This window comes from Lissotriton vulgaris, chromosome 10, assembly GCF_964263255.1.
Source record: "Lissotriton vulgaris chromosome 10, aLisVul1.2, whole genome shotgun sequence".
Taxonomy (NCBI): Eukaryota; Metazoa; Chordata; class Amphibia; order Caudata; family Salamandridae; genus Lissotriton; species Lissotriton vulgaris.
In genome coordinates this window covers 21950953-21971819 of record NC_141698.1, presented here as the reverse complement: position 1 = coordinate 21971819, position 20867 = coordinate 21950953, and the positions used below count along the sequence as shown (strand labels likewise).

Sequence of the window (20867 nt, the reverse complement as noted above, 5' to 3'; positions counted from 1 at the left end):
TGGAGACAGAAGTTTTATAGCTACTGTGGCAGGGCACGCAGTGCCAGAGGGACACACAAACACCTCCGCCATCAGGAATTTTTTTGACCCTAGGGGCGAATCCAAACCGAGTCAGATGTGAAGAAAAAGGCCAGTTAATAGGCTCTGTGCCAGTGAATGACATGGCACCTGGTCCCTGGCTTGATGCGAGTCACTGCGCAGAACCTTCTTTTAATTATTTATTTTTTTTGCACGAAAGAAATAAATACAGCATAATTACCAAGTTAAAAAAAAAGACAACCCCTCCCCTCCAATGACATGAAATATAGAAACTGAAGTGATGGATGAAAGGGTGAATGGGGAGGAGAGAAGGCAACACAAAGAAGAAAGAAGAGGAGCACTAGAAGGTTAGCTCAGAATGGAATGGTTATTTTCTGTAAGTGGTAGACAGTATATACGTAAATATTTGTATACGGCCCTTCCAGCAGCCTGTGGTTATGTGGTCTGGAATGTGAAAGGACAGGCCAAGAGAGGATAAAAGGGGTTCAAGGGATTACAGACGTCGTCATCATAAGTTATGGGAAGCAGCAGCTCTAGATCCGGGGGGAGTAGGTGGGCAGGTGGATGGTGGTGGTAGAGCGGGGGCCGGAGGAGGTCCCGCTCTCCTGCCTCACTGCTCGTCTTCCCCAAAGACGTCGTTCTGTTTGCGCTTCATGTTCTCAAAATCAAAGTCCGTGCCGGTCATTCGCTTGTAGATGTCCTTGATGTCGTTGCAGGTGGTCTCGAAGTGGGTGGTGGCGTCATACGAGCGAGAGCAGAAGACCTGGAGAGAGAGGGAGGTTGACAGAGAAAGAGAGAGGCGTTGGAGGCAGGCAACAAGGTGGAGGTGGTGCTTAGAGTAAAGCCCCTTGATAGGACTTTGCAAGAATGAGTTAGATGAACATGTTACTCACCTGTACAGCTGGATCTCTATCAGCATTTTATTCACATCAGTATGGCATTAGAATAATCTACTAATGCCAGGTGGGCATGCTTCTGTGTGCCTACAATGTCGCCCTGTTGATGCCGGGCATCACAAGTCAGTAAGCATACTCGCCTGAAGTCTAAGATGGAGTAAAAACAGATATACTGCTTTTACTTGTCGACACAGTAAAGGGAAAATAGCGAAACATGGGACAACTAGTGAAACTAAACTGTACAACACTCCGTTGCTTTGTAGTAAGGTTTACAGTACATATGACCTCAGACATACATATCCGCAACAGCATAGACCTTTCCTTTCATCAGGATCTGCTCTGGCAGTGGACGCCTACAAATAAGAGTAGCCCTTAAAGGTCCAAGTAACCAGGGGCGTAACAAACACCCCTGCAGCCCCCGCCGTGCGGGGGGGCCACACTCTCTTCAGTAAATGAAGGGGGCCCCCCTGACCTCAGCTCTTCGGTGAGAGCTGTGAGAGAGGCTTGCGCTGAAGCAAGCCTCTCTCCCTCCAAAGCAGATGCAGGCTGTCTGTGTAGTAAACGATGTCTAAAGACAGAGTAGATTTCCACAGGTTCGTTTATTGGAAGTAGGATACAGCATAAGAGCAGACCATCCACAGCAGCAGAAGCCAGTAAACTGCCACTGAGTGGAATGCACATAGAGAAACAGGGAAGGTGGAACATGGAACATAGAATGGGAACAGTAAACACATTCTTGAGATAACTAGAAAGCCAACCTATGTACTACACATCTTCTCCCTTTCTGTTGTTTGAAAAACAAAAACAAAAGGAAAAGAAAACAAAACAAAAGGAAACTTAACAAATAAAGTCCTGGAGGTAAGTAGGAGGCCGACGAGGCCTAAGAGGACGTGCAGAAAGAGAAGAACTCTGAATGGGGACCGGGCCCTGCAACAGAGCAGGAGCATCACCCCCACCAGAAACATTGACTTCATCTTGTGCACGAGAGTCAAGGGAAACACTATTAAAAACTAGGTGACCATCAATATCATTAGCCAGCAAGTAACCACTGGTATCAGAATCAACTGGGCATGGGGTGGAAGAAACAGAGGCATCAGAAGCATCAGGGTGCACGGAGACCAAGGAGGAAGAGGTCCTCTGTCTCTTGTAGAGGGCAACTCTCCTGAAGTTCCAGCATTCACCATTGTTAAGGATGACGCAATGGTTAAGCACCTTCTTGACCTTAAATGGACCCTTGAACTTGGACAGGCCTTTCTTTAACCTACCCAATTTGATTTTGACTAAATCTCCCACACAAAAAGGAGAAGAGGAAGTGGTATTGGAAGAAAAATCAACATCAGTTTGAATATCATCTGGAAAATTACCCTGAGCCTGCAGAGTAACGACATCCTTCATCCATGAGGGAACTAGTTTCAGACCAGGATCACGTCCTCTCATCAATTGAAATGGGGACAAATCCCCACTAGCCAAAGGAGTGGTACGATATGCCCATAGCATTTCATTCACCATTTTCCTAACAATGTGACCACCACTAGATGCCATCTGTATAATACCCTTAACCACTTTATTGGCTCTTTCACAGACCGCATTACCCTGAGGGTTGTATAAAGATGTGTGGTGATGGGAAACACCACACTCCTTCAAGAAAGTCTCCATATCCTTGGAGATGAGTTGTGGACCATTATCTGTGATTAAGACAGAAGGCAAACCCTCATCCTTAAAGAGGTCGCCCAGAAACCTGATGGAGTTGGAAGTAGTGATATCATTGGTAAAATGAACCACTAACCACTTGGTGAACACATCAATAACAACAATGGCGAATCTGTCACTCTCCCCTAGCTCACCCATAGGGCCAATAAAATCAAGAGCAATAGTATGCCAGGGCAAATTTGGAGATGAAATGTGTGCACTATCAGCCAATTTCGGGCCAGTTTTCAACCGCTTCTCCCCTTCTCTACAGAGAGAGCAATTTACAACCCAATCTACAACTTGTGAGTCAACCCCAGGCCACCAGAAGTGATCCTTAAGACGTCTTTGGGTGAGGGTCTGACCCATGTGTCCCTCATGTGCCAAGGCCAAAAGCTTGGTCCTTAAACCAAAGGGGGGCACAAATTTCTCACCCTTAAAAAGGATGTCACCAACAATAGAAAGATCATCTAAGACCTTAATATAAGGCCGAACAGCAACAGAGACAGAACTCTCTCTCCTAGAGCCCAATGTTATAAGTTTAATGACTTCTTGAAGAGTAGCATCAGCAGACATTTCCCTAGACCAGTCACTGGAAGAAAAAACACCCTCTCCCACAAAAACAGCATCCTCAACAGAGGCTACCGCTACATCATCCAAATCTAACGACACAACTGAATTACAAGGAGCACGCCAATCCAAAGACAATCTGGAAAGACAATCGGCTTGGACGTTTCTCCAACCAGGAATGTACTCCACCGAATACTGAAACTCTTGCAACCTAGCTGCCAGCTTCATAAGTCGAGCAGAACCCTTTCCGGCCCCACCAGGAGAGAGGACTTTGATGAGGGGCTTGTGGTCAGAACGTAGAATGAACTTCATGCCCCATAAGTAAGTACGGAAGTATTCGACAGCCCAAGAGGCAGCCAATGCTTCCCTTTCGATAACAGAATAGTTCTTCTCAGTATCGGTGAGGGTCCTGGAGGCGAAAGCAATGGTGACCTCTGACCCACCACTCAATTGGGACAGCATAGCACCCAGACCATGCGCACTGGCGTCAACTGTGACAATAGACTTATTATGTACATCAAAGGGAGATAACATTTTGGCATCACAAATCTCATCTTTGATGTTAACAAAACATTTTTCTTGTTCAGGTCCCCAAGTGAAACCCACACCCCGCTTGAGCAAAGATCTTATTGACACAGTTTTATCAGAAAAGTTCTGTACAAACTTAGAGTAATACTCTATTAAACCCATAAAAGAGCGAAGTTGGTCTTTGTCAGAAGGTGAGGGTGCAGAACGAATAGCCTCACACAAGTTCCTTTTGGGTTTTATGCCAGAGGAAGTGATGGTGTAGCCCAAATAGTCAACTTCACACACACCAAACAAACACTTATCCTTACGTAAAGTTAGACCAGCCTCAGATAACTTTTCAAGGACAACACTGAGTGTGAAATTGTGCTGGGATTCAGTAAGACCATAAATCAGGATATCGTCTTGGAAGTAGACCACCTTAGGTACACCTTCAAAAATACCTGACACCATGCGTTGAAAAACGCTAGCTGCTGACTTGAGACCAAAGGGCAAACGAGTAAACTGGAAGGTACCCCAAGGAGTGATAAAAGCTGTTAGGGACTTAGAATCTTTATGTAAGTCAATTTGGTGGTACGCACTCCTTAGGTCCAATTTAGAGAAAAATGTTGCCCCATTAAGAGTAGTGACTAGCTCAGATATATTAGGTAACGGGAAGGTGTCAGCGACAACACAGTGGTTGAGAGACCTAAGGTCGACACAGAAACGGAGTTTGCCGTCAGACTTCTTGGTGACGACAATGGGCGAAACCCAAGGGGAGGCCTCTACAGGTTCAATGACCCCAGAACTCAACATGTCATCAAGTAAGCCCTTGACCTCATCCCTGATGATAATAGGAATGCGCCTTACCTTGTGCTGAACAGGGATTGAATTGGGTTTAACTATAATTTTGTGTGAATAGCCCTTAAGCCTTCCCAAACTCTCACCAAAAACATTCTTGAATCTAGCGAGCAAAGAAGACAACTCAGTGTCCTCCACAACCATAACCTGAGGGTCAGCTCGAGGATTCACCACAATGCAAAGATCATATTGGTGTATCCAACCAAGGATAGCAGGACCAGATTCCGAGACATATACCTTTCCAAAAATATGTCTCGTAGAGAACACAATGTTAGCCTCGAAGTACCCAAGGATATTTAGTGGCTCACCCTGGTACCCACCAGGAGAGATATCTGTAGGGAAAAGAGGACCGGCACCCCACAAATCAACAAACATGGAGTTGGGAATAATGGTGTAACGCGAACCAGTGTCCACCATCAAGTAAATGTCCTTGTCATTAATAATGAAAAGAGCCTTAGGTCTGTTTCTGCGTTTCTGGTCTTCATGTTGAAGATCACAGTCCTTACCAACCACTAAAATTTTGTCAGTGCCATCTTTTTCCCCTGGAATGTCATTAACACATGAAACAGAGGAGCGTGCTCTACCTCTGCAAACACGAGCATAATGCCCCAATTTACCACATTTCATGCATTCCTGCTTGGATGCAAAGCAAAACTTTGAATCGGAAGCATGTGCAAGACTGCCACATCTAAGACATTGCCTGGAAGAAAAAGGTTTAACAGTATTATTAGTCTTAGCATTGACAGTCTTCTTGTTGAAGAACTTTCTCTGTTTAAGAAGAGCGACTTCGTCTTGATCATCATCTTCCTGACTAGGAAACATGTCCGAATGACAAGACACCTCACCAACGTCACTTGAAATAGCTCTTTTTTCCAACTCTTTCATACACCCCTGGGATTGTTCAACAACCTTTGCCAAATCAATTGCTGTTTGCAGATTGGGATTTTTGGCTGCCCAAAGACGTTCCTGGATCTTTTTGTTATTACATTGTACAATGAGCTGATCCCTGATCAGTTCATCAGTCATGTTGCCAAACTTGCATTTCACTGACATTTCTCGTAGTCTAGAAACAAAGTCATCTATGCTCTCACCAGCTCTTTGACTTTTGGTGTAGAATTTATATCTGTTCATAACTAGGTTCTCTTCCTTAGCATACCTGATCTCAAGACGAGACACAGTCTCTTTATACTCATCCAATGGTGCTTGTGCGCCAGGTACTAGGACTTGCGGCAGGAACCTAAAGACACGTTGTCCTTCCTTACCAAGACAACCCAAAAGAAGTGCCTTCTTGCGTTTGGCAGAAAACTCTTGGGCATCCAAGGCATCCAGATAATTCTCAAACATGGGAAACCAGTCTTCCCATGATATGCTGGGCTGGCCAGGCGAGGAGAGAAAACTAGGTGGTAGGACAATAGAGCCAGAGTGAAAGGAAGGTTGGTCAGACATGTTTAGAACTGTGGTGAGAGGCAGAGACTGTACTAAATGATGTTAATGGCAAAATAACACAAAACTAAAAACAAATGGCAAAGTTTCAGTACGAAATGAATAGTTAGCGTAATCCAGGCAAAAGCGCTACAAACAACAATGATTTACTTGTGAAAAATGCGCATAAGACGAGCGCATCGTCGTTGCTCTGCTGGAGTCGGATCGGTGACCATGGAAACCCACAATGTCTCCTCAGCGCGATAACGTTGACACGCTAATACCATGGAAACCCACAATGGCTCCTCAGCGCGATGACGTTGACACGCTATTACGCCAGTTCCTGAAAGACGCGGCGCGTTAGGATGAGTCGCGCACAGGAAGGAAAGCTCCAAGAGACGTCACAGGAAGAATCGCTGACTCCCCCGGAGGATTCCAATGCGTCATCAGAGTGAAAGCGGCAGCGCAGGAGTAGGAGGCAGGCTGAGAAGACGACAGAAGGACAAAACGAGGGAAAACGGAGACAGGCGCAGGTAAACACTTGCCAGTTCCGTTGCGATGTCCAATTAGAGGCTGTCAGGTCTTCTGAGGCAGCGTAGAGTAGATCCAACTCGAATCGGTCTGCTCTTGCGTCCCTCTGCTGTGACGAGATGATGAAAAAAAAACTGCAGGGGTTCAAGAAGCGTCGCCAAAATACTGTAGTAAACGATGTCTAAAGACAGAGTAGATTTCCACAGGTTCGTTTATTGGAAGTAGGATACAGCATAAGAGCAGACCATCCACAGCAGCAGAAGCCAGTAAACTGCCACTGAGTGGAATGCACATAGAGAAACAGGGAAGGTGGAACATGGAACATAGAATGGGAACAGTAAACACATTCTTGAGATAACTAGAAAGCCAACCTATGTACTACAGTCTGCAGCCTGCTCCTCTGAGCCCCTCGCCCCCTCCCTCTGACTGAAGAGAAACAAAGTATCAACATACATTGTTTCTCTTCCGTCAGAGCCCGGCCGGAAAAGGGAGGGGGTGGGGGCCCTGGTGCCAATGTGCAGCCCAGGTTTTGTTCGTTGGTTTCAGAGGAAATATGCGTGAGACCGGAAATGGGTCTTCTTACTACATACATCACAGGAGGACTTCGCCATAGAAACCATGTCTGCAGGGTTCCTTTCTGTAGAGAAGTGACACGTGTGGATATGTGTGTGACACGCTACTTGCACACATCTCTGATCTCTGTGTCTGCTCCACCCACCTCTGTAGGCCATGGATCTGGGGGTGCCTGTGCTTGCGAGGAACATCCCCGGAAACGCTGCAGTGGTATCCCACGAGGACACAGGGCTGCTCTTTTCAGACCGCAGGTAAGCAGTGAAAAGCCACTTTAATCATCCGACATAGTTGAGGCTTATTGTAGTAATGCTGTAGCATTATACGTTGTTTTTATCATTTACAACGTCACTGGTGTGTTGAAACACGATACTCAGTGCAATAGCACTTACCTTTCACCAGTAGGCTGACGTTTGATTAAACACAAAACAGCTAAAAGGTAAACATAAAACTATTTTCCCATACCATCTCATCTGCCAGACAGCAAGCTGCCAAGAAACCTGTGAGTTTGAAGTCCGATTCTTCAACAAGTTATGATAACTATTGCAGTTCTCTAGGAGTAGGTCAGGTGACAGGTCTGCAGAAAGTGTTAGAAAACCGGACATGTTAGCAAGTTTGAGAGGTTCAGTCCAGCAGGTGCCTGAGCCCAGCGAGGTATCTGCAAAGTTTGGCTGCAGTAGAGACACGTGTGGAGCCTGAGAAGAAATCTAGTAAGCTACGAGGAAGCATGTGCAAAGAATGTTTTTCATCTGAATGTCGTGTCAGGCTGGTATCATCCTGATTTCAAAGTTTAGAGGCCTCAATTGGCAGAGGGTTGACAAACATTAGTACCTGCAATTAGAATATGAACACAAGAAAGTCCGTGAAGGGTACTGGAGGGATACAAGGGGAGGCAGTGTTCATCAGGAGTACTGACGAGATGCAAGTGGTGGTTGTAGTCATCAGGGGTACTGGCAGGGTGCAAGGGGTGGTTGTATTCATTAGGAGTATTGGCAGGGTGCAAGGGGTGGTTGTATTCACCAGGAGTACTGGCAGGGTGCCAGGGGTGGTTGATTTCACCAGGAGTACTGGCAGGGTGCAAGGGGTGGTTGAATTAATCAGGAGTACTGGCAGGGTGCAAGGGGTGGTTGTATTCATCAGGAGTACTGGCAGGGTGCAAGGGGTGGTTGAATTCATCAGGAGCACTGGCAGGGTGCAAGGGGTGGTTGTATTCACCAGGAGTACTGGCAGGGTGCAAGGGGTGGTTGAATTCATCAGGAGTACTGGCAGGGTGCAAGGGGTGGTTGTATTAATCAGGAGTACTGGCAGGGTGCAAGGGGTGGTTGTATTCATCAGGAGTACTGGCAGGGTGCAAGGGGTGGTTGTATTCATCAGGAGTACTGGCAGGGTGCAAAGGGTGGTTGACTTCATCAGGAGTACTGGCAGGGTGCAAGGGGTGGTTGAATTCATCAGGAGTACTGGCAGGGTGCAAGGGGTGGTTGTATTCACCAGGAGTACTGGCAGGGTGCAAGGGGTGGTTGAATTCATCAGGAGTACTGGCAGGGTGCAAGGGGTGGTTGTATTCATCAGGAGTACTGGCAGGGTGCAAGGGGTGGTTGTATTCATCAGGAGTACTGGCAGGGTGCAACGGGTGGTTGAATTCATCAGGAGTACTGGCAGGGTGTAAGGGGTGGTTGTATTCATCAGGAGTACTGGCAGGGTGCAAGGGGTGGTTGTATGCATCAGGAGTACTGGCAGGGTGCAAGGGGTGGTTGAATGCACCTGCTGCAGAGTTCATTGTGTATGGAGCAGTTTTCAGGCAAATTTCAAAATAAGTCTGGTAATTAGAGAGATCCAGATTTTTACTCTAGTGGCAGTTTTGACTCATCATAAAGTAGAGAAGAGGGTTAATTTGCCTGCTGGAAAGAACACGTCCTTTGCAGACAACAGAGCTGTATTTGATGTGGATAGCTCAGTGGGCTACTGCTTTTGTCACTGAGATCCTTTTGTTATTTGCAGTTCATAAGTTGCAGTCCTAATATAGCACAGTGACCTATTAACTGTCATAACATAGCTGCATGCAAACTGGATGGCGTGGGTTAAAATGTTATGTTTTTCCCCAGTCTTTAATTATCGTAATGTAGCTAAAAATGGTTAGTTTGGGTAGAAATAAATTCTTATTAGTAAAGCCAACCCCAAGCAATGTGGTAGATTATAAATCCGGAGTTTGTGCTTTTCCAGACCAAACAATCTTAAAATATACTGCTTTCTAGTATAGATGATGTGAGTCTTACACTTTTTAATGCTCATTGTTTTATTTACCATTTCCTATAGACTGATTTACACACGTATGATTCATTGTCACTGTACATATATGTGATGTAAAGTGTTGAGACACCCTAAACTGGTATGAGTATTGATATTAAAAAATTGAAATGCATGTGAGAGAGGCATGGGCGTAGCAAACACCCCCGCAGCCCCGGCGGTGAGGCGGGTCCCCAGTCTTCAGTACATGAAGGGGGCCTCCTCAGCTCACCTGCAGAGAGCTGTGAGAAGTTTGCTCTAAGGGATCTCTGTAAATAGGCGTGTTAACCCAGGGATCTTTCTGCGTGGGGTGGAGGGGCTTGGGGGGACCAGGATTATGTTGCAGTGGAAGATTGATTATGCGGAAGGTTTCACTCCGTTCTGCGTCAACACAGGGCAAGTTATTCTGCACGATGCCAGGCATTACTCTCTGCCCTCTCTTCCCCTGTGGGAGAGCACCTGTGCGCTCAGTCCTGTACTCCGCTCCATAGCAGGACAGAGGGGCTTGGGCCAAGGAGGATTCACACTGCCTGCCTGTGAGTACCCAAAGCAGACCTACATTGGCTCTGACGCAGTTACTGACAGAAGCTTTGCCCGGGCTGGGGGGCTGGAGACGGGGGCCATGTGAGTGCGGCCCAAACATGGGATAAAGGAAGGTGTCCTGTGGGTCTCCTGTGGGTGCAGCTTACGCTAGGGGGCAGGGAGGGAATGGGTGCTGTTTGCAGCCTGTGAGTACCCCAATGGCCAGGGGACAGTGCTAGCGGCAACCTGTGAGAACAGCCACTGGGTCCTGAAGATTGATTTTAGCAGCTGTGACAAACAGCACCGAATACAAGTTCTCCCCCCAAAACCAACTGTGGATTGTGAAGCTTTCTGCTCCAAAATCTGCACATTTGGTTATTCACTGTGTTGTTTCCACCTGCTGCATTTCCACAAGTCTTATTTGCTGAAACATAACGGAGGCAAATTTCTTGTATGTTCAATGTTTGCAAACAGGTGTTTGCGCAGGAATCCCAAAATAATGACGCATTCGTATTCAAGGCCAAAATGTTGAAAGTTCGGAAACTACACATACAAACCCAGAGTGAAAACGCTTGTTTGTCATATTTCCGAGGCATTGTCCATTTTTTTTTGCTTTCTTTTTTTTATTAAAAGATCATAGAGCCGATTACGGTATACGATTATTAAATATGTATTCCACATAGAAAAAGGAATATTCAAGATTTACAAGTTCAAAAATAATTATAAAGTATCAATTTTTATAACAAAGTTTTATTATATCTACTTTTAAAAGAACTTTCTCAATGGTACTTCAGTGACCTGCAGTTCATAGCCTGAATCCTTGCGAGACCGACTTGTCTCTACATCCTTCCGAGGCCGGTAAATTGAGAATCATGACATTGGATAATGCCATCGCCCATTATTTACAGCGTTTAGAAACACATAAAGTAAGGCAGGAAGAGCTGTATTGTCATGCCGCCTGATAATGCAATTCTGGTCAAATTGGAACTTTTCATTAAACGGCTTTTGTCGGGCTGGATGTAAACACAGGAATAAGCAGTTGGTCCTGAAACGAGGGTCACTAGAGAGGGATGAGCGAGGGGTGTCTCAGTAAGGCCTCTCCTGCAGGGCTCATGGACCAAAGGGCACATCTCTGTGCCAGGGCCGGTGACTCCCTCTCACTAGTGGACCAAGAGGCCAGGAGGGCGGGGAACACAAGATGCAAGAGACCTGATGGAAGGGAAGGGGTCAGGCAGAGGGGAGAAACTGAAAAGTGGGGATGGAAGGACTGTGTAGAGAAATAGAAGAAGGACAAGAGGGGGACAAACCATCGAGCAGGCAGGGTTCTGGCTCCTACTAGTCAAATTAGATGTTCGACCAGTTAGCTTTTTTTAAATTCAGTTTTCAATATATGTTTATAAATAGAACTAAAAGCTTATTTCACACCACGTTAAAAACCCACTCCTATAAACGATTTACAAAAGAAATAATAAAAGCAGGAACTCTTTTAAACGTCATTGCCCTGTGGTCAGCAATGAAAGCGTGTAAGCAAGTGTTAAAGAGCAATTTCACTAACAAGACCTCGTGCCACTCGTGAGTCAATCCCCTGTGACGTCTATCTCAGCACGCGCCAGAGGGACTCGTCCAACATGATTGGATGAGCTCACTGTCACCAGATGATCCTAAGATCGTTGTGCACTTCTGCTTTGGCTAACCACGTGCTGGTGACATCATGGATGCATGAGTTTGTTTCAGACTTGAGGAGTCCACAGGGTCCAAGTTTGGACAATATTATCAATAAGGTTTTATTGACCGCTTCTGCAGATACATGGCAGATTTCAGCAACAGAATAGCTCCCACATACAATGTGCTCTATTGGCTTTTCCTTTACTAATGTCTTGGTACTCAAAGCTCTGATTCAGACTTTGTCAGAGGGTCCAGTTCTTTTGATTCAACTTGGTCAGCTTGAAAGCAGCACATGGGCACTTAATTTAAGTGTTATCAGGTGCACAGCCGGAGACAGCTGAGGGTATCAATGACCATAAAACAAGGAAGGGATTGCAGTCGTGTGCAAACCACGTAGGTCCTCATTGCCCAGAATGAAAACACACCCTCTTATGTGCATCTGTGTGCTTGTTCTTGTTGCTCATCTCAAGGTTATGCACTTATTTCACCTAGAAATGCCAACACTGTAACAAAAGAGTTAAAAAAATAAAAAAATAATACTGGCATTGAGTTGTAACCTTAATAACAGTGCTTAGAAACTGTATGCGTGTACCCCTCTCTCTCATGCTTGTGTTCTTTTTCTACCTTTTCCACTTTCTTGTTCTTTAACCCAGGCTCACTTTCATGCTCTGCTTTGCCCTCTCTGTCTTTCCATATATATATTCCTCTATCTCTCTCATACTCTCTCTTGCTCTCTGTTTAGTCGTCTGACTCACTTTCTCTTTCTCCTCAATATCCCTCTATATGTCAATTTTTTTCTCTTTGCCAGTCTATTCCATTTGTTGTCCTTCTGTCTCTGTCTCACTCAGCTTCGCCCTTATGCTCTTTATTTGCTGTGTGTTTGCCCTCTTCCTTCCCTCACTGTCTCCTCATTGTCTTTTCCTACCTGTGAAGCATAGTAGCCTAGCCTCAAGCCCGAGTAGGCATCCTTTGACTCCGCAAATCAGAGTCATGAGGTTCCAAATGACCAGGCTGTGCGTGTGCGTACTCTAGAGAGAAACAGGGAGTGAATATATACATCTATTTGAGATTGATATATAGCAAGTGTGATACCCTCAGCCATTTACAGCTCTTCAGCTAAGCACACTGAATGGTGGGATTTCCAACCTCATACGTGAGGGAGATTCATAACATCTCCAAAAATGCAACATGCTATTGGCTCGAAGGTCAGGACTGTCTGGAGTTCGTCAAACCTGGCATAGCTGACTTGGCAGGGGTGTCACATCATTTTTTTTGTAAAGTTTTTATAATTGCAAAATTTGGCTCTGTTCTCAATATCTATCAGATATGCAATCTCCTCTTCATCAGACCCTTAGGCTGTTATTAATGTATAGTAAGTTTACCAGATAAGCCATGTCACCAGGGGCACACCTATTCAGGGCCATCTATTCATTTTACAAAGCATTGTAATTTGTAATCTATCTATCTGGCCAGAATAGAGGAATAAGGCTTTACATTTTAAGGATTGTATATTGTATTAATCTTTGCAATCAAGACAACTAAGGAAAGTTTTTTCCCATTGCTGGGATGAATATATTTATTTCACAAAACAGAAAGCGGCTGACACAAGAAGTTTCTGAAAGTAAACAGTTCTTATCGGCATCCTATTTCCCTTCTGCTCTTCATTTTGATCTACCTGCCATGGGTTGCAAGGGGAGTGCCATGGGTCGCAAGGGGAGGGCCATTGGTAGCAAGGTGTCGCAGGTGCGATCCCTGGCGACTTCTAAATGATAGTCCATGGGTGCATCCTTCCTCTTGGTACCTTTCATTGGCTCCTGCCTCTGCTGCAGTGCCTCACTAGGAGCCACTGCCTCGAAGCTAGCACTGACTACTAGAGAAGAGCACAGGCCACCAACCTCTGGAGGGCCTAGGATGACTAGGTGTCCTGGATTCGCCAGGACACTCCAGGTTTTTCACGAGCTGTCCCATTAGATTTCGACAATTTTAGCACATGTCCTGGATTTCAGAGAGGGTCGACTAAAGACATAGGGAGGCATGTTTTTGTGTGTTTCATGGGCAGTATGGCGGGTTGCCGGCTTGAGAGCTATTGACGGACGCGGAGAATGGGGGGCCCCCTCCATGTACTTCGCAGGGGGGCCCCCTCAAGTTTCGTTACGCCACTGCAAGTAACAATGACTGCTGTAACCCGACGGCAGCCTTCAAATCAATAACAAAGGTGAACTTTGTCTCCACATCCTTTTTTTATTCTCTGCAGCTTTCTATACCATTGTTCACAAAGTCATACATAATGTTCTTTTTCTCCCACCTTGGCATCTCCTAAGAAGCCCTCAATTGGTTCATCTCATTCCTGACAAACTACACAGATACGTCCAAATAGGCACCTCAGACCAGTGCTTAATTTGAGCTGGTGGTTTCCGGGGCTCAGCACTAGCACTTAAATGTCGAGACCGATATTTATGACAGTTCCCCGACATGGTGGAGCTGTTTGTTTAATGTAGAGAAAAGCAAAAAATGTGATTTTTAATTAAATCTACATTAAAAATGACATACCTGCAGCCCAGGCCATTCTTATAGCTTTCGGGCAAGGAATAGTGTGAATTGTCACACTTGTAGGAGTGTGATGGTCAGACTCAGTAGTTGTGTAGGTATGGCATTGGCAGTCAGGGCAGTGACATAGGGTGGTGCAGGCTACAGTGGCAAGGGCCCTGGATAGATATATATATATATATATATATATATATATATATAAAAACTAAGCACTGCCTTAGACACCTCCACCCACAACCCTAACAATTTAAGACAAGGTGAGGAATCCCAAAAGCCTACATTCTTGCTCCTTTGTAATTCCACGAAATCCTGCCACTTACACTCAGTTCTTTACAAAGAAAATTAATGTAATGAGAGTATTTAAATGAAAATCTGAGAAAGAAAAATTCAGAGTAATGCATTTCATCAAAATTTGAATAAACTCCAATCAAAAGTCAAAGAAAGCATTAGACATAAGGTCGGGTTTGGGTGTAGATTCAGGACAAAGGTTAAAGTCAGAGATAAGCTTAGACTAAAGAAGGTAATGGAAAAGATTAAGTAAGGTCACAGTAAAGGGCTAGGGATGAAGTTAGAGCAAGGGCCTGGGTTTAGGTCAATAGTAAAAGGCAGGTCTTTGGACAGGAATGGGTTTGTGTTAGGGACAGGGTAACACTGGGTCTATGGTCAGTCAGGCTTGGAGTCAGAGTAATAAATAGGGTTAGAGTTAGGGTTGGCATGGGTTAAGGTGGTGTTAGAATGTGGATGCGATCAAAACTTAGTAGAGGTTCAGGTGCAGTTTTCAGGTATTTCTAACACATGTTTTAAAAAAAGAATAGAAGGGGGGAATAATTGAAGATCAATTTTATCTTACAATAAAATGTTTCCAAACAAATATGTTTAATTCAAATTTCCATTTCGATGTAAGATACAGCAAAAGCTTGGACACAGCCAACACGTTTCGTACCAAAACATTGGGACTTCTTCGGGGTACAAGTGTCTGAGGCGTTGGCTGTGTCCTTGTCCGTGCTTTTAAAGTTGAAATAAAGAATGAACTTCTTCATTACGTGTATTTTGAGAGGTCTATATCTATTGATTTGAAATCAATGTAACTCTTATTTGTGACTCATTTGCGGTTTCAAGTTTAGGTCTTTGCTGGACTCTTGTTTCATACGATTATACGAGCGCTTCTCCCCCTGTTTGTTATTAGTAAAAAAAATTGCTGCACCATGCGTAGCAGAAGCATATGCTACAAAGTTATGCTTTACAAATTTGAAGTTCTAATCTTTTAAAGATAGTTCCATGGGACTGTCTTGAAATCATATGTGTTTAATGGTAGAACACAGGCAAAGTATGCTGCTTTAAATAAAACTCCAGCAATCTCTTGACAGTAACTTCTGGAGTACCATATCTGCGTGGGAGCCGGTGAACTCTCGTCCTCAATCAAAAACATGAATCTCACTAACTCTTCAAGCACAAGTCATGTCAACAGTGAAAGTTACCTTCAAAGAAACCAACTGTGTGTCAGCTTTGTACAGGAGCTTGAAAGCGAGATATGTGTGTTCAGCGCTGAGCACACTGACCTCACATACAGAGACATTTAAATCTTGGAAGAAACATCCTTTTCAAACACCCAGTAAGTTCCTCTTCGAACAACAGTTTCTGTTGGCTGAAAAGTCTAATTAAAGTACCTTTGAAGAAAACTATGTGCCTGCCTCAGCAATTTACAATGAAGCATGGCACGGCATCTTAACTGCAGAAGGATGAGGTTTTAAATCCCTGATTTACATCACAGGTCAAATTCCTTCCCCTATCAGAGTAGCTTGCCCTTGGGAAGGATGCTTAACTTTCACAAGATGTCCATCCTGTAGTGCAGGGATCAAGGTAGCTATGTTATCTCTCCAGGTGAGACCGTTTGAGAGACGCATCATACTCCGCTTGCCTCTCATGAGGTCCTGGCGAGGGATACGAAAAGTTGTCATTCCATAAGTGTCTGCTCCACATCTGCCCTATGAGGCTCACAATGGCCTAGAAGTGCTTGCCACCATAGGAAGAGTAATTACTGCTTCCCGTCGAAGGGGCGATTGCGCAGTGTTTCCTGAGCACCATTTTACCCGCGTGCTGGCTTGAGGAAATGCCAGGCAGAATCGTCTACAGACAACCCTGTGGAAACTCAAGAATGGTCCCTCCCAGGGTCTTCTACTGAATTTTGCAATAACGTTTGCACAACTTCCCTTAACAATGAATTATTTCTGCTCGGCATATATGTGGAATTGAACTGTCTGAAGCATAGGTTGGAGTTCTGACAGATTTCTAATATGTTGGCTAGAGGGAAGAGAAACAGTGGTCTGGACACGGGAGGGCTGCTCTGGATGGCACGAGGCGAGACGCAGCTGTTCATCCGCTGACAATCATTTGCTACCAGTTGTAATGAATACCACTGGAAAGGTATGTAGTGTCATCCAGTAGGTCTCAGTGTCATCCAGTAGGTCTAATAAAGTGGAGAATGGTGGTCTGCTGATGCTGCTGCCTGCTAGGGTGACACCATTGGCCCAGTTGCAGAAAGAGTTCCTCAGCTCTTTATGTCTATTGAATGGCACCCTCCATAAGCAATAAAAAGGGATGAAGGGTGCAATAAAAAGGGTTTCTTGCAGCTAAGGTGCCACTTGTCTTCTGAACTCATGCGGAGGCAGACTGCTCTCTCCGCTCACACATGGGTGCCCCAGTGTTGTGCATTATGACACCAAGAGAGTGTACTTTGAAATCACTCTTACCACACATCTACTATCATGGGTGTGTGCGTGTGACTGTTGGATTTAGAAGAATTGAAATAAAGGATCAGAGGATGGATGACATGTGACAGACACACCTATTCTCCTCTCTGCTGATCTCTCAGACAGTGCAGACCCTACAAGGTTGGAAGAATACCCTTTAACACAGAGATATTTACCTGGCTTTCGGAGCCGTCATCCGTTGATTCAAACAGGTCGCTGATTGCGATGAACCTGCAATGACAAGACAATGCATTTGGAAAATTTACCATGGTTGTAAGCATGAAAAAACAAAACAAAGAAATATGGAAGGTAAGAGAGAAAGACAGGTGGGCAGAATGGCAGTCCTAGACCCCACCAGAGCACAGGCCACCATTGCATGCATGGAACGATCCCTAAAAGAATCAAGCAACTGATTTTGTTCGTCTGGGTGGTGTGGTCGTATATACTAGGAGAGTTAGTCCTTTGTGTGCACCATTTAATTAAATTAGTCACCTATGGGAAGAACAGGCCGGAGGCACCCTGTGAACTCCATACATGTCTTGGAGCCTTGGCGTTCCAGTATGTGAACTGTAACATGCCCAGTAGTGACCGGCGGGTCAGATTCTGGATTTCATTTGTCCGATGGGAAGCCTAGGATGGTAATCGGAGTAGCTTTAGGCATATCGGTGACATAATAGCAAGCCTGGAGGGAAATCCCTTGATAACCTGGGGACAGTACGTAAATGTCCATGGAGTATCGGGGGGGGGGGGGGGGGGGGGGGGGACTCGCCAACCAGCACAGATTTCCTGCATCTGCTATCTCCAAGCATGGAAGGGACAAGCAGTGTTGTGGTCCAGCACTTATGTATTCACTTTAGTTAGAGTTTATTGAACTGGTCCAACACCCTGCGGTAAGCCTGGCTGAGAAGAACCAGATATCCAGCGACATGAATAACGTGCAATGACAACAGCAGACCTCATGTGCACCGGGGAACGCAGAAAGCACTTTGCAGACCTCTGCTCTGTGGAGTACAACATCTCTCAGGAATGGCCTACACCAAGCCATCCAAGGCAGTCTATAACAGTCCTGTAGCTTAAGAACACAGGCCTCATTCCTGCGGGGCCATAAAGCATGGGCATTCCCCTTACCGGTTCAACTCACCTCAAGGATAAGGGGTGTTGTCTTAGTAAACAATGGGTCTAGGTTTCTACTCGCGTAAATCCTTACTTTACGGAGAATAGCTAAGGCTCACCTGCTTGGACTCTTGGACGTTTAATTACAGAAAGACAACGGTGAATTAAAACTACAACAGAACAACGGTGAATCAGTGGGATGCGCCTTATACAATATGTTCCGTATTTCCGTATGAGGTGTGTTTGATGACTCCGGGACTCTAATCATTTAAACCCCCCCATCTTTCTGCATTCTGTAAGCACAGTGATGAGCGAGTGAGAGTTTGTGTTTACGCCTCTGTGACATCTCTATGAGTGGAATCAGCAGCCTCACTATTAAATAGCCTCAAAGAAGAAAGTAACTCCCCGACAGCTTCTTCCATTCTTACTTCTGGTCGACGGGGTCTAAAAGCTCCAGCGCTGGCTCAATTTCCTTCTCGGGCTCGCTGGTCTCCACAGTCGTGCTGACAATGGCGATGTATTTCCCCTGGGCGGCGACATTATGGGCATAGGAGATCATACACACATAGATGTCTGGCAAGAGAAAGATGTACACATCAATATAAAGAAAGCCCACCCCCACTGCCCCCAAGACACTACACAGATCATGCCTGAACAAACAGTGCCCTTCTGCAAAAATAACACACCCCAACCAGTGTCAGTAACCAACCGTTCATGGTAACCAGCGCACACCCATCTCCTATCAGTGATCTGGCCACAACCTTTATGACAGCCCAAAGGAGGCGGGAGCTCCCAAAACTTCCTGTTCATTCTCTGTGCAGCCTAATGGAGCCCAGAACCCGTCAGTGTGTCAGGTTCCATCTAGACTCGATACCTCAACCAGGCAGAGACCAGTTCTGCTTCGCTGCCCATCTTTTTTCCAACTATTCGCACTACCCAAGCAGAGACCTGTTGTTCTTGACTATACAATTTACCAACCCATTGCTCTGCCTCACCCACTGATAAATCAGTTCTGCTCGGCTATCCATCTTTTACTAACTGCTCGTTCTTCCCAACCCAAGGAGAAATATGATCTGCTTGACTACCCTTGTTTTACTAACTATTTGCTTTACCCAACCCAAGCAGAAACCACTTTTGCTTGGCTACCCATCTTTTACCAGCCATTTGCTTTCCCTAACCCGAGCAGAACCCAGTTCTGCTCAACTACCAATCTATTCCCAACCATTTGATCTACCCAGGCCAAGGATAAATAAGTTCTGCTAGACAACCCATCTTTTACCAACCATTCGCTCTACACAACCAAGGCTGCATAATGACCCATATTTTACCAATGGTTCTCTCTATCTCGTCTCAGACGCCAGATGAACCATTGCCTTCTGTTGCCCTGAATTTTCAGACGCAGCCAACACCACGCGAGCAGTCCTACTTAGAACCGCGATCAGCACTCGATCAAAATTACTTCGAAGTGCCGCCAGCCACGCATTCCTGCCTGGCTACCTTCGCTGTACCCATCAACAACCCTGTCCTGATGAGGATCCCGACTAAAGGGGATCGAAACGCCGTCGACCACACAGCCTGAATCATATGACGCATCCCGCGCTTAAAGCTCCCACAAGGAATAATTGTTCTTCCAAGTGACTGTAACTTGTGTTGTGGAGTTTTATCTGATGTATATACTTTGTTTAATGCGTCGTCTATGCTGTTTTTAAAGCACTTGCACACTCACCTCACTAAACTGTATATAGCACCTTGCACCAAGTGCCACCGGGTTGTTATAAGATCTGATCTTTACAGTGCTGTTCCTAACTGTAATTTCATATGAAAGAAAAATTTGTTTTCTTGGTGAATAATACCACTTTTTCCTGAATCATTTGACTCCTTGTTTCTGTTCTTTGTAATGCCCACGGCATACACAATTGAAACTGTCTCTACATGATACCAGTTGGGAATTGTTTTTGTCTACACTTCTCTAATCAAGAGCATGGGCTGCATACGCTCCTGCCATTACCAAAGGCAAGCATCCTCTTTATACTTGGTAGTCCACCAATATCCAAAGTTTTCCCATCCTCGACATGTAGCGGTGACGAGCACTGAGTAGCCCGGTGCACCCTCTGCTCTCTCACCCACCTGACTTCCTGTTGACCTGGTTTTGGGGGATGATGATTTGACAGGAGTTAGCATCATTGGTGTTTTTGATTGGGTGGCTCAGGATGCAGATGGCACGGATGACCTGACCAGCCTTGCGAACGCGATCCGTAATGTAGCTTGGGTCACAGATCAGCTGTTTGCAGCGTGCCACCTGCAGAAGCGGAACAAAGAAAGCATAAGACGTGTATACTCCTGGTCCAAAGCCTTTATTTCATTACAGAATCAGGGGAATCATGACTCAGTCTGCCGGCAGGACATAGCACCGTAACACCTTTGTGTGGGACTTGGTCCTGGTCTCGCATAGAACAATATTGTGTCCTTGTGGAAGATACCTAGAAGTTTGAAGTAAAAGCAAACAAGACTCAAATCAGGCTCTCTCTCGGGTCGGCAAACGTATAAACTCTCAATCTAAGCTCCTAAGGAGCATGGCATGACCACTGTGTAACATGGACGATCAGACCACAAATTCCCAAGGTTATGCCTCAATTCTAACCTTTTAGACTACCAGAATTTAAAAACGGGCACCAGAAAGTGAACAGATGCTCAAGTCCTACTGAAATCTGAAAGGGGCAGAAGGGTTTGCACTCTGCCCCACTTACCTTCATTGTCTAGACACAATCCCACCAACTTTATTCAAAATCTCCTCACCATGATCCCCGCTGCGCCTATCCCCGACTCAGCACTGAGTTCTAACGACAATTTAATTCAAGCGAGCCCTTGTATTTGCACAGTTTGCTATCAAACATGCTTTCAGCACACA

General features: G+C 45.3%; 1 protein-coding gene across 1 annotated transcript in view; it reads right to left on the bottom strand.

Moving 5' to 3' along the window:
- Positions 1–205: 205 nt before the first annotated feature.
- GDI1 (GDP dissociation inhibitor 1) overlaps positions 206–20867 on the bottom strand; it is a 66523-nt gene continuing 45861 nt past the window's right edge. The window contains exons 8-11 of the mRNA XM_086940291.1: positions 20087–20258; positions 18388–18532; positions 17023–17077; positions 206–802 (exon numbers count right to left, since the gene is read on the bottom strand). Coding sequence (XP_086796417.1) covers positions 650–802; positions 17023–17077; positions 18388–18532; positions 20087–20258 — 525 coding nt within the window. The 3' untranslated portion in view covers positions 206–649. The remainder of the gene's footprint in view (positions 803–17022; positions 17078–18387; positions 18533–20086; positions 20259–20867) is intronic.